This window comes from Pocillopora verrucosa, chromosome 3 (genome assembly GCF_036669915.1).
Source record: "Pocillopora verrucosa isolate sample1 chromosome 3, ASM3666991v2, whole genome shotgun sequence".
Lineage (NCBI taxonomy): Eukaryota > Metazoa > Cnidaria > Anthozoa > Scleractinia > Pocilloporidae > Pocillopora > Pocillopora verrucosa.
In genome coordinates, this window is record NC_089314.1 from 5,202,722 (window position 1) to 5,216,778 (window position 14,057).

The window sequence follows — 14,057 nt, forward strand, 5'->3', positions numbered from 1 at the left end:
TAACCTGTTTTTAAAAGAACCAAATTTAATAATTTACAGATAAGAGCCAGACGTCGAGACTCACTGCAATGGCCGACAGGATGAAGAGATCAGTTAGAAATTGTGCCCCTACCATAATACCACACAACTTCAGTCTGCCTTCGCCATTTCCTCATTTGTGCTGTTTAATTGAAGCTGTCTTTGAATTCTTTCGAAAAGATTAATTTTCTGCCTTTTAACTAGGTACAGTTGTATAGGTTAAGTTTTCATCAGAAAACAATAGGTCTCATCTTTAGGTAATCACTTAACGACTATTGGTATAAATAAAATAGCATTCTATCACAAATGCTGCGATCTGATTGGCTGCGTTACTTGCTATCTATTCTGTGATAGCTTATGAGTAGCCTCACATTGTTTGGCTGCGGGAAAATGAAAAGCATTGGACTGAAAAATAAACACCACAACAGATTATTTGCTCTCGATTGCTACGTGTAATAATTGATTAGGGCTTTACCCTCAATAGCTATCACAAAAGAAATCTCGACCTCATAATCTGATTGTTAACCAGAGGTTATTATAACAAAAATTTTTTACTCCTTTCTACAGCTGTTTAGTAACTAAAACAAACACTTTTATACTGTCTGTGTCCGCAGTGTTATTTAATTAGCTTTTCAAAGCTTCACAGCAAAGTAGCTTGGGCATAAACTGATCCATGAACCAAGTTTATATTCGAGCCCTGATGATTGCTTGCTTGAGCACCTGTTCAAAAAAAGAAACACAGGTCAACTTACTATTAGCCGAAAAATGGAAATGGTTTTTGGCGATTTCATGGGAGCCAGCGAAAACTCATTCCAGGCAAAAGCAAAGGTGTGTCGTTCGCGGGAGAAACGCGAAAAAAAATTACAACGTCTTGCAATTTTGAGTAATTTCCACAGCTCGCCTCTCTTGTTTAACGGGTTGCAGGCGCGCTTTCTCCTGCTCCTCAAGGATACGCAAAAAAAAAAAAAAAAAAAAAAATCCGCTTCTGCAGGCCATTCTTCGTAGTCGCTGAGTATTTAAGAAAATACACCATCCAAATTTAACCACCTGGCAAAATCCATCGGGAGCAAAAAGGACAAAACATCGATCAATCTGTCTGGTTCAAATCTCGACTCATTAACGTTACTTTGCCGGTTTGAAAACACATCATTATCTTCGTATGCTGCACAAAAACCTAAACACAGGTGCGATTTGGATTAATGTTGAACAATGTTCAAATCATAACTAAGACAAACCACGCTCAAAATTTACCATCACCCTCTTCTTTTTCGTAAACGACACTTTGTACGATGCATATCCTTGCAGTATGCCTGGCACGAGTCACCTTTGAACCTAGGGATGGCTGAGTTCACCATAGAGTCTCTGTGGCTCAGTGGTAGAGTATCGAGGCCGGTAACAGGAAGGCCTGATGTTCGACTCCTCAGTGGGGTATAGATCTTTTCTTTGTCCCACGTTCGTGACATGACAAATAACATCTATCTTAAAGAAAAACTATCTACAGATGTGTCTCCAAAGCAGGTAAACTACCCTGAAAAAGTGTAAGAGCTGCCTTTTCATAGTACGTACCACAATTCCAGGGCACTTTCCTGTTTGAGGCTCGCCTAGCAGGTCCCTGGACATTGCTTCGCTGAGGGCCCGCATAATTAGCCGTATGTGGTCCCTGTGGCTGGATCCACTCAGGCCTTTCGGAAAAGAAAACGGAAAACGATTTACGATTTGTTCTCAAGCCATGCCTACTCTGAACAAGTAAACGGAGCTTCGAGCTAAATATTTTGCAATTATTCATCAAACTTGACTTAACACCAGAGAGCAAATTTCAATTGGGTGCCAAAAGTAATCTGGGCTTGCCTTTGTTTTTCTTTACTTCACTCCGTAATTGGCTCACAAAACTAACGTCATTAGGTCCGTCTGTTATTTTACTCTCCTGAAATCGGCTGTAGTGATATTAACAGGACTTTGTTTCACGATACTCGGTTGAATTGCGCTCTCAACATTAACCGATAAAAATGTTACAATTTGCTTCAATGTACATGACCATCGAGCACAGGTCGCCAAACTAGCCACTTTCGCTGCAAATTAAGTCACCAGAAAGTTTGCTATCCGCTATGGCGACTCAAACGATCGCAGATTACAGCGCTGAGTACTTACAGCAGCATCTGTGGGTTAGGTCCCTGTGCATTTGCGGGTTTAGGTCCACTGGGCACACAACGAAGGGGAGAGTGGTAGACCTTCGGTCTAAAAGTGAGAAAAAAAAAACAAATAAACAAACAAAACGAAGTTGGAAGCGAATAAGACTAAGAGGACGTATCAAATAGTGTGTTCTTCTTTGTCGTGAGCATTTATTTGAAAGAGTTCGTGACACCAGTGAGTTTAATAGGGTAAATCTTGTAATTGAGCTCACTCCGTGAGACATTTTTCCTCCCTTGCGGCTGCAAGCCCCAGTACCATTTTGACTGCTTAACAACGAAGTAATAACAGGCCTGAGTTTTAAGTGGGATTATATAAGTTAGAAGCTTGCGACAAATAGTGACAGGCAGAGAAACTACCATCAGCTCAAAATAGAATACAACTTATAATATGAACACGAAAAGACAGAAAACACAAAAGAGATGATGAAACACCAAGAAAGGACAAAGACGGTTAGAGGTAGCGAAGGGCTGTCAACAACAAACTTAAAGTAGCCCCTGACGGTTTATTTAATTTGACTCTAAAATATTTGCTACATGCTCGATATGTGAAATGTTCTCAAATCAACACAAATTTATTTAAGATTAAAATGCTTTGAATAAACCGAACGTTTTTAACTGTCTAAACTTCTCAAAAACCGGAAACAGAAGTTCACTTCTCGGTAAGAGAGCGTGATCAAGTCATGCCAAAAACTCGTTGTTTGCTGCTGTGTTTCCGGATTTCTCTCAATATAAACTGACCATGTTCAGCGGCTTGGACAATAGCAGAGACACGGCGAAAATAATCTATCTACTCCACGCACCTTTTCAGAAATAACTGACAGTTAAAACTCTCCTTATTTGGATAGACATATTCAATTGCACCCGCAATTTAGACGATCGTCTGGAAGCAAGTTTGTCTGTATTTTAAATGCAGTTGACAAATCCGAACTCTTTCAATCAAATTTTCATCTTAAATATTAAAACTGGGATACAAAGCGCCTGATCTTCCAGCATTTTAAAAGGGTCTCCGAAGTCGAGGTCAAGCAAATTTTGTTTACAAAGTTGACAAGAGCTTCGTGTTCAATAAATCGCGCTTATATAAAAGCACAATTATGAAATAGTAATTCTCTTCTGATTACAGGCCTTCGAGGGTTTAGGTCTTTTAAAAAGTCCCAAGGTTCAACTGGAAGTTGTAAATTTAACACTAATCAACGTTTGACATGTCCCCGCCACTGATCGCTGATAGGATTTCTAATCAAGAGTTTTCCATACGTTAATGTAGCATCTCGCAACGGGCACTTGTACAAGAAACGATTTATACGCATGAAAGTCATATCTTGCTGTTAGGCTTGTGCAATTAGATTTATCACAAAAATCACCCAAAATAATTCATCACGCGCATAAATGAGGCATTGGGCATTATCTCAATAAACCAATGCAAATATAAATAGGAAATACAACGTAAATATGATTCGCTTACTGGGCTTGAGTTGACCATGCTGCTCCCCCCGGACTTTTCCTTGACTGCCCACCACGTCCAGGTACTAAAGTTGAGGATACCTTCACCTTGGCAGGAGCAGGCGATGGTGGCTTGACTTCTGGCTGGGGTGCGGGCGAAGTGGGTGTGGCCTTGACATGAAGCTCCTCACTGGGGGATTTGGTCTTAGTTGCAGCTTTACCCTTGTTTTTATTGAGTTGTTCAGTTGACGAGGCAGCTGCAATAGATGTTCCACTACTGTTGGTGGCTCTTGGTTTAGTTTCTGTCTTTTTCTTTCCTCTGCAAATTACATGTTTACACTGAGTTACTTTTTATGTACAGGTAGGTGCTGTTGCTGTACCAAACAAGCTCTGTGTATCATTTCTCACACTTGAAACAGTCCAGTGGAAACAAAAATAATCTTTAGATTTTCAATGCAGTATTAAGGGTGGTTTAATGCAAAAATCAAGGCACATTTTGCCAGGCAAACCAGTTGGCTGTTTACGAAACTGAACAAACTGCAGAGATAAAGAGATTTGTGTCTTTTGCTTATAAAAAAAAACAGTCAAAACACTCCAATGTGACCAAAAAAACCTACACATTTTTGCCGAAAGAACCTAACCCACACTGCAACATTTAAAACTTAAACTATACAGCTGTACATACAGGTCAGCTTTGTAAACTTACTTCCCAGGCCCTTTCTTTTTGTCATCATCACCTGCCATTAAAACATCACAATGATTAAATAAGAAGATGCAAAGGATATACATAAACATGGACTGAGGATCAAGAAATTAAAAAATAAACCTGAATCAAATACCCTGCATTGTTACTGATGTGTACCTTTCAGTTGCTTGATCACTTCCCTGGCTTTCCTTTCATCATGCTTGGCCTAATATTGTAAGGAGTAAATGGAAACAAGTCTATGTATGAGTGAAAAGAACAAAGCTTTACTTGACCTACAGAATCAAATGTTGATACAGGTGTAACAATAAGAAATAAAAATGGAAGAGATTGTACAGAACTGTTAAATGCTAAAGTTCTAAAGAGTACAAGTCATGTAACTCATTTCTTGCATGTCATACTTTCACTCAAGATAGCATATTGTCCCTTATTACAACTACATCATGTTAACTTAAAATACTGAATGCAAAGTAACAACATTAATGATCAACGAGTTATTCATTTTACAAGTGGGCTTGTGAGTCAGAATAAAGAATACAGTCGTATAACCTGTGCATGACAATGGCAACCATTTGAAATTAAGCCCTGAGGTTCATAAAATTATAAAAGTTGTTGTCTTGTTTGAATACCATCTCATCCTCATCCAGAAAATGATACCAATTGCCACATTAAGTTCTTTGCTTCCTATTAATCCTTAGAATTCTCTGAGACTTTGAACACAATCAATGGTCATTCATGATCAGTGAAGGCACAAAGCATGTTTTCTACATGATCATGAAGATATTCACATATATTGTAGCTGATGATTATTTAAATCCCAGTAAAGATACTTACAGAACGAAGGGCCACATCTATGACAACTTCATCCACACCTGGGAACTCACCCATTAACTTTCTTTTCACTGAAAACAGTCATCAAGGAAAAATATTGAATTATGTACCAAACAGATTAACTAATAAAAACCCTTTACATTGCACTAGTTATAACCACATGTGCCAGTTTGAATTCTGCTTCTTTCACAGCCAGGAAATCACTCTATTTGCCATAACATTTCTTGTCAGTAGTAATCTCTGCCTTATTTTGTGAATGCACACATATTCAATTTTGTTTCTTCACTAGGGATGAATGGTTGAAGTACATACACATTATTAATCAGAAAAGAATTGAAAAAATAATGCTCCGCCTGATCATTTTACAAAGATATATTTCTCAAAATCAAGGAATAAATTTTTCTTGGAGCATCATCACAAAACACATTGTGGGAAATCACCAGATCAACAATTCCAAATTTCTGTTGTTTTAACATTTTTTTAAATCTGTTTGATCCAGCAAAAATAAAATATTCAGCACAATTATTTCATCAACCTTGGTTTAACCCCTTATACTCTAACATCAGCATGCATATTCTCTATACTGTTTCCTATTCATTTCCTGAGGTGCTGACGAGGAGAATTTGTTTTGCAAACAAGAGCTTCTTTAGTTGGTAATCATTTCCCTTATTTTTGTGACCTTGATGTGTGATTCAGGGATGATATTGTGAGGAGAAATAAGATGTTGGTCACTCTTAGGGGTTAAGAGTTAATACCAACTCCAAAAGGAGACTTTGTAATACAGCAACCAAAAGGATAAACAGCAAAAGCTAGATGTATCTTCTGATATCTGGCACTTTCATGCCATAACCAGATTTAATTGAGACAATTGGAAAAAAAAAAAAAACAGGTACAAAAACAATGCGCACAAGCTCTCATGTCTCTTTCTGTTATGCTCCACTCTCCCCATTCAATCATAAGCTACAACAAGATTGTATGGACACTCACCGTTTTCCTTTTCCTGTTCACTCTTGTCTTCCTTCAGCATCTGTGATAGAATACTATCCATGGGGAAGTCGTCATCTGTAAAACTGGCTGGACGCTGAGGTTTCTCAGGCTGATAAAAAAAGGAACAAAAATTAAGTAACAGCCAATGCATGACATTATTTGAGTCATGCACCTAATGTGTACATTTACATGTAGTTTCCAAAAAATATTGTCATCCCTATGGATGATTCTTCATTTCCCCACTACCTAAATTTTCCATTTCAGAGCATCTTTAACTGCCCCTACCAAAAGGAAATTCCAACACTGTTATACCTGAACATTCAACCCTCTTGCAGGATCTACATGTACAAATTAGGTTTAGTACTTGAACTCAAATACTACTGAAAAATTCAATGACATGAAAGTGATGTGACTGACAACATTTACACATTTTTGTCCATCAGAATTCCTTATTGATACAAAATGTATACAGTGGTTTTTCATTGTTCTGTACTGTCAGCATCTTCAGACTGAGATATTTTTTGTTGTTTGAGGACAACAAAAAATGTTAAGAGAACAGAATTCTACCTTTTCCACTACAGTTTGATTCAAATTAAATACATTAAATGATTGACTCCATCATTTCACCCTTTCACTCCCTGAAGTGTGTGAGACAGAATTTCTCCTAACAACATGAAGACAATATCAAGCAGACAAGTACTGAGAATAAAGAAAACGATCAATTTATGGATTACAAGTTGATCCAAAACCAAATTCTCTGAACTGACATCATAAGAATTCTATGGCAGAAAGTAAGGAGAATTAATGATAAAATCTTGGGAGTAAAAGGGTTAATGCAAATACTCAACTCAAATACTCAAGAAGTACTCAATCTCATGTTTATTTAAGAGAAAACAAAGGCCTGCCATGCAGGCTCAAGAGTAACTTTCAACAAGGATCAATCATCCACTGCTTTCAAATTGATCATGTTTGCTAACCTTTGGTTAAAAATGTTCCCAACAAACAACCCCCACCCCTCTAAATTTCTTCCTTTAAACCCCTGTGGAATTTCTAGTGACCATCTAGATGGATGCGAAAGGAATATATCCTAGTACCAAATGATCACATGATCTGTACCTCAGTCACTTTCTTTGCTGCTGTTGGTCGTGAAGATGAACCTGCTTGGAAAGAGCTACCTCCCCCAAAGTTGGTTTCCTAAAGAAATATGAGAGATAGACAAGGTGAGACAACTTCATAATAAGCACAGTCTACAGTGATTAAAAATACCTCACATGTTACCTCACATGTATATCTATGCTGTGTTTACATTGTTTCTTTGGTTGGGAGCTTTCAACCCAGTTAATTTTTTATTTTTCCTTTGTCTCAGACAATCACAAAAAGTCATATTCCTATTAATTCAAACCTTTGTTAATTTGAATGTTTGAACCAAAACAAATTTTTCCTGGATTTCCATCATACATTTAAGGTGGCTCCAAACAGCTCCACCCTTAGCAACATTATGTTATTATAGATACTATAATTTTTTATGTTTTCTGCCTTCAAAATCACCAAAACTAACCAAAATGGAATAAACAAGGGTTGGACAATTGTTTTCTGTAGTTAATATCAACATAAAGGTTTTCATTCTTGAGCAAAAATGCTGAAAAGTAAGTTGCTCACTAGTGGTAAATTGCTCTCTAATTTGCTTTGGTGAAATCTTTCACAATTTTCACAAAATGTGAAATTTGTCTCACTAATCATTTCAAAGTCAGTTTCTTCGTTTTTTTTTTTTCGTCTAACTTAAAATTGGCTTTATAATTTTTTTTAATCAGTTGGCAATTGGAAGGGCACTGATATGCTAAACATCAAATCTTAAGAAATTCTACTGAGAAGGAGACCCAATGAATCTCACTCAAAAGATCACTCTTCTTTCTACCAAACCATTACATCATGAAATGAAGTCCACCACAATTGATATCTAAGCATACTCAAACTTTTAAATCTGTTGCCTTCTTCCATTCTTTCCAGCCCACTTGGATATTATCACTCAAGATCAGTTTTTGTTTTAGTTCTGAATGAAAGACAGCTGTTGTATCAAGCCTTCTCCTCTTTCACCCACCCTCTTGTTTATTTTCTTTCATCATGTTGACAGGTGACTGGAATGAGGACTCCTAGGTAGGTTGCAAGGATATGTTGGCCTTTAAGTAATGTGATTACTGGGGACTGGCTGGACACACAGGGAATCCCAATTTAAGCAAGGGAGCAGTTAATTGTTGTTATTGTTTCATTTTATCCTTAGTAACATTAGGAAGCATCATTCCATCCTCACCAACTGATTTGAAGGAGCTCTATTGCCTGACGATCCCTATAACCAAATGTGCAAAAAAAGCATGTTAAGTAATTATTTTCAATCCAACATGCTACAGAATATAAAGCCAATTGATAGTGTTCATAGTATCTGTCAGGAGCTCCATTGTGGCTAATCATTTACAACAAAAACTTCAATAATGCACAATCAATAAGTATACTTGTTTTGTTTTGCTGGTAGATCAAAGTTCTACTAAAAAAAGAATACTGTAGACACTGAAAATCAGTTGTCAATATGAACTGCTAAAGGAAATATACAATTTGACTTCATGCCTTATGTTACAGAGAGATCATAATTATTTATAGATATCAGCTGAACGTTGCTGTATGATATCACAATGGCAACAAAACAGTAAATCAAAGTATAGTCAAACCAGTATTAAGGGGTCACCCATGAGGAATGGCTACAGTATTGTGCAAAAGTAATTTTGCAAACACCTGTTGACGAAATTCGACGAAATTCCTAGCTTTTCAACGAATTCTTGACAGAAACGAAACTTCGACGACATTTCTGCAAATTTTCGAGGCATGTATTGTTTTGAATGGCTCAAACTTTCGGCGACATATTCCTTGATGGCGTTAATGCAACTCGAAATTTCAAGTGAAAATTCGTTCTATGCGGCGAATATTCAGGGCGATAATTCATTGCAATTGTTCAGTCTTTCAAAAAGATTTGGCTGAATTTGTGGTTCAGTACTGGTCTATGTAAAACTCCCATGGAATTTCCTGCAACGATTTGAGTCCTCCGCGTGACCTATGTTGTTTGCAACCATGGCAACACTCAGTGTATCAATTGTGTCGATGCGTTTGGGATCATTTACGCACTCTACTTTTAGTAGTCATCGTGGCCAAAGTTTCAAATTATTCTACAAAAAAACAAAAAAGCCCCTCCACAAGCAAGGCCTCTACCCAGCTGAAATACCAAAAGCGTTGAAATGCGACGGGTTACTAGGTTTTACTACACACATCATTTGAAAGTTGCGTCTCGCCAGTTTCGTGGTAAATTTACCTCGATCGGGAAGACCTCAAAAGCTGTCTATGGAAGTGAACAGTGTATGTAGAAACTGTGCAAAATAAGCATTGGAAAAAGATGCCAGAATTTACGCAAAAATAGGGCAACGTTACCTAAATAATAGTTGTTTCAGCCGTCACTTGCTAATATTCAGTATTTTGTTGCCAAATGTAAAGTATTTCACACTTTTATTAGCGTCTGATTGTGTAGGATCAAAACGAACAAAGAACACTTAAATGCTTAAATATTGCACGCACTCTGAAGCTCGCGTTTTATATATATATATATATATATATATATATATATATATATATATATATATATATATATATATATATATATATATATAAATTGTGAAGAATAAATATTTCCAAACAAACATGGGTATAATGATATCTGGAAAGCAATCAGCGATATGGATGCCGTCTATTTGCGTAGCGATTGAGAATGAATAAACAAGGAACACATTTCTCGATTGACAACGTTTGAAAACACTCGAAACACGTTCTCTGCTCTGTCTGGTTTAAAAGCGGAGTACTGAAGTTAATGTTTAAAACTATTCCAATCATTTGAGAGTTTATTTCCACCAAATACATGTCTCTTGGTTGCAATTGCTGTGTTTAGTCTCAAAAATTAAGTGTCTCTGTCGTGGTGAAAAAGGTTGGAAATATGTTTGGAAATATGTTTGATAACATTTCGTGTTGCTTACATGAATAGTAAACAAACTTGATCACTTGCAGACAGCTACCGTCAGTTCGAAGCGAATTTTGAACAAATAATCGAAGAGACACTTTCCACCACAAAATTTTCGCTTCATGGCGAAAATTCATCAAAAAAGCGTCCTTTGTTCAGACGAAATGTCGCTTAACAGGCCTCGAACTTTCGATCGAATTTTCATTCGAACTTTCGACGAAAGATCGTTAGAACAAATAACGAAATTCGCCGAATTCCGCTTGCATTACTTTTGCACAATACTGTAAGTAACAGCTTAATACAGGGTTACTGCTTAATACAGGTCCCACAGAATATGGTAATATATAGAAACAATCAAAAAACATCATTTTATGTCACAACTGACCACTCAATGCACAAGAATTTGCTTAATAATTCTACCATCATTGATTTTAGGAGATGAATATGGATTAAATTTTATGTGAAACATTACTCTTAGTTCTATTTGAGTGACAGTTCACAGAAAGACAACACAAAGAGGCTGTTAGGACTCAGTTATGGGTGACCATGACTGCATAAAAGAGGTGGCCACTTTAAATAGAGGTGAAAATTCTAGTAACTAAAGGGTAAAAATTGTGGGACTTTCATAACCATTTGCTTATTACAGGGTGACCACTGATAATACTCTGCTGCTTAATACAGGTTTCACTGTAGCAGCTTTGGACTTCAGTACAATTATTCTGAATAACCCAGGATAAGACACAAACTAATGCCTTACACTTAAAACATGTTGTTGTCATTCAAGTATTCCCAAACTTAAATTTAAGTTTTGTGCAAACATAACATCCATTTTGAAATCAATGGCGATCTTTACAGTCTGATTGGCTCTAATGAGTTTGATTCATTCATAAATTGTGATGCACAACTTTCCTAGCCATAAATGCAACTTTTGCCCATGCCAAGTTTTTCACAAACCAGCCATTAAATCAGCAAAATATTGACCAGAGTCCTCAATACAAGGCTGTATTTTGGTGTTAACTTGATCTGGTGTTTTCCAAATGGTTGTAATAATGTGGTATTTGAACTTTGTGTTTTACAAGTTTGGTCTGAAATCCAACTTATGATTTCAAGTTATGGTACCTATAAATTGTCTGCTTGTTAGATATGAAAACTTGCTGATGATTTTGAAATCTTGCAAATAATTTTTAAATCTTGCAATTGATTCCAGACCAAATTACATTTCAGTCCACTCAATAAACATTACTCAGTACAGTGAGCTCTCATTAGCTGCTTGTTATTTTTTCCTAGTTCAGATTATGGTAATTTTCGATTTGAATTTAAATCTATGACCATTAACCAAATAGTGTTTCAAATTATGGTTAATTTTACCTTAAACTGAGTCAAAGGAATTGCCTCTGTTCTCTTTAACCTGGGGTCCTCCCATGTTGTCTTGTGTGTAGTGTGATCAATAAAGTAGCTGTAAAAACATGACCAATAAAATAAATATCTCATAAACATACATGACTTCTGTAAAAGTAAATCAATAAATCTTCAAAATTGATTGTAGTGGTCTAAGTGAATAAAATCAGGCAATCTTTTTTCTTCCAATTCTAACCCCTGCCCCCCATTTTTTTTAACCAATAAGCTGTAATTTCTATCAGTTTATCCCTTAAAAATCCAAGCTGGAAGCAAATGATTTACAAACTTTTCTTACTTCTGTTCTCCCAACATCCTGCCTAAGTTATTACACCTGTAAACTGATAGAAAGTGTTGTTCAACACCTTTTTTTAGATAACTATAGGTTTACTTGTGCAATAAACAATAGGTTTTGGACTAACTCATGGTACCTCAGTCATTTCATAAAGAACAATAACTCTCAACAAAAATAATTTTGTAATCCATTATTTAGTTTTGATAATAAGCATCTTCACTAAAGGCCAATAACAATATTTTTTCTTTCCTAACAAGCAATTTTCCCTTTCACTCCCAAGATCTAAATATAAATTCTCACAACTCTCTGACAAACATTTCTCAGAATTTTGGATCTGGGAAATTTACCATTAGATCACACAACATCCCTTGGTAGAATTTTATATTTTTCCTATCAACCCTCTGCTTAACAATGCATTTACAGGTATTATAGGGGGAAATACCTGACTGTCTCTCCCATGAGTAAAATGCTTGTCTGACTTATGAAAATTATAACCAGAGATAGTTTGCTTGTTTATTGAACTTAGACTTTTCAAAACTCTGCTGCAAGGTAGATGCATAAATTGACATTCTTTGAATATGTTATCAACAAGTACATTCAATTACTAATATTTTGTAAATGAAAAATCTATTGACATAGAATTCTGAAAATGATCGCTAGTTACGATAAAGACAAATTTAAACAAACGTTAGCCTGCATATTTTAAGAATATCCACTGATGCTAAGATCGAAGAAGGAAATAGTGCGGGAAAGATTTCCATATAACCCTGCACTATTCTAAAACAAAACATTAGTCTATAATGTAAACTTTTATTTTCATGATTGTCTCATTTTTTTGATAACTCTATGCATAATGAAGTATGGGGTTTTTCGGACATCTCGCCGATAGTAGGCTCACTTTTGCATCGAAATTAGCCAAGAGTAAACCAAGCAGAACATTTCAAAATCACGACGAACCTGCATCTGTTGGCTACAGATACAATGAAGCTGTTTCTCTTGAAATCAGCATAGGTGATGGATACTCTAGAAAGCTCTAAAGTAATATGTTTCTCGCAAGAGAGAAATATTCTGCTTGGCCATCTGTTCAAAAAAGCCACACAGCGACAGCGAACTTAAATGCTTGCGACTCATCCGGATCAAAACGCAGGTTTTTTACCGAAACTTTACATTACGAGTCAACAACCATAGATTCAAAGATACTTACTATCTTCCGATGTTGCCATCATATCTAGCCTCCCAGCCTGGAGGTAAAGGTTGATTTTGCCATGGTTGGAATTGTGTCCAAGCGTTAGCCATCTTTGTTTTCACTTCTGACAAAAACAGCGCAATTGTCACTTCGTGTGATTCAACTTCAAATATCCCTTATGATGCTCGCGAGGCGACGCCCACTAATTACCTACGACGACAAAATAAAGTGCATATAAAGGGCGTAATAATGTTTGTTCTTAAGTGTTCTCCAGTTAAGTAATCTAAGGAATTTCGGCTAACGAAACTGAAACTGTAGATTTTGAACATGCTATGTGATGACTTGATCTTTCCCGATTTTGCTCGGCAACTTTTACTGAGCAATTGTTGGCGTTTGGAGCAACTGATATCCGTGAATATCACCCAAGTCATGTTACCCAATTTTCAAACCTTAGGTCCAATATGGAAATTCAATTCAAGATGAGAGAGTGCCTTTTTGTGATTGTTACAGAAGTAGGGAGAACAATCAAGAAAACATTCCAAGCAGAAAAACAGCTGAGCTGTTCGAAAAATGTTTTCTACTTGTGTTGCAAAATATTTGAAGGATGATAAACACAATAGCCAATAACTCGCGCGAAAATATGCTCGTATATTCGTCCTTGGATATGATCTGTTCCTCGAAGCTCGCAGTTTTGCATCTAGGAGCAGATAATGTCCGCTGACAAAAATTTCTCTGTTTTCGCGCCAATAGAGGCTATTGTTTATTTGTTGTAACGAACGCAAAATAAAGCTTTTAGTAAATTTTTTTTTTACGAAAACATCAAAGCATTACGGTAGCAACTTTTTTAATTTTTGGCTTTTTTTTTTTTGCTACTCTTTGGCATTCCAGTGAGCAAGTTTCCAGTATTTTATGAGCACAATCGGGAAAGGCGTAGTGGTAAATTGTTGAATAGATCAGAACGCCCA

General features: G+C 36.4%; 1 protein-coding gene across 1 annotated transcript; it reads right to left on the bottom strand.

Annotated features, from left to right (window-relative positions):
• Positions 1 to 87: 87 nt before the first annotated feature.
• On the bottom strand, positions 88 to 13,229 carry LOC131796572 (BAG family molecular chaperone regulator 3-like). The gene is made up of 12 exons (XM_059114172.2): positions 13,111 to 13,229; positions 11,585 to 11,672; positions 8,474 to 8,509; positions 7,282 to 7,359; positions 6,166 to 6,274; positions 5,182 to 5,249; positions 4,507 to 4,555; positions 4,351 to 4,381; positions 3,667 to 3,963; positions 2,167 to 2,253; positions 1,585 to 1,700; positions 88 to 738 (listed from the first exon to the last, which is right to left on the bottom strand). Exons 1-12 carry the CDS (start codon positions 13,200 to 13,202, stop codon positions 659 to 661), a joined length of 1,131 nt encoding a protein of 376 aa, XP_058970155.2. The 5' UTR covers positions 13,203 to 13,229; the 3' UTR covers positions 88 to 658.
• Between the last annotated feature and the right edge of the window lie 828 nt (positions 13,230 to 14,057).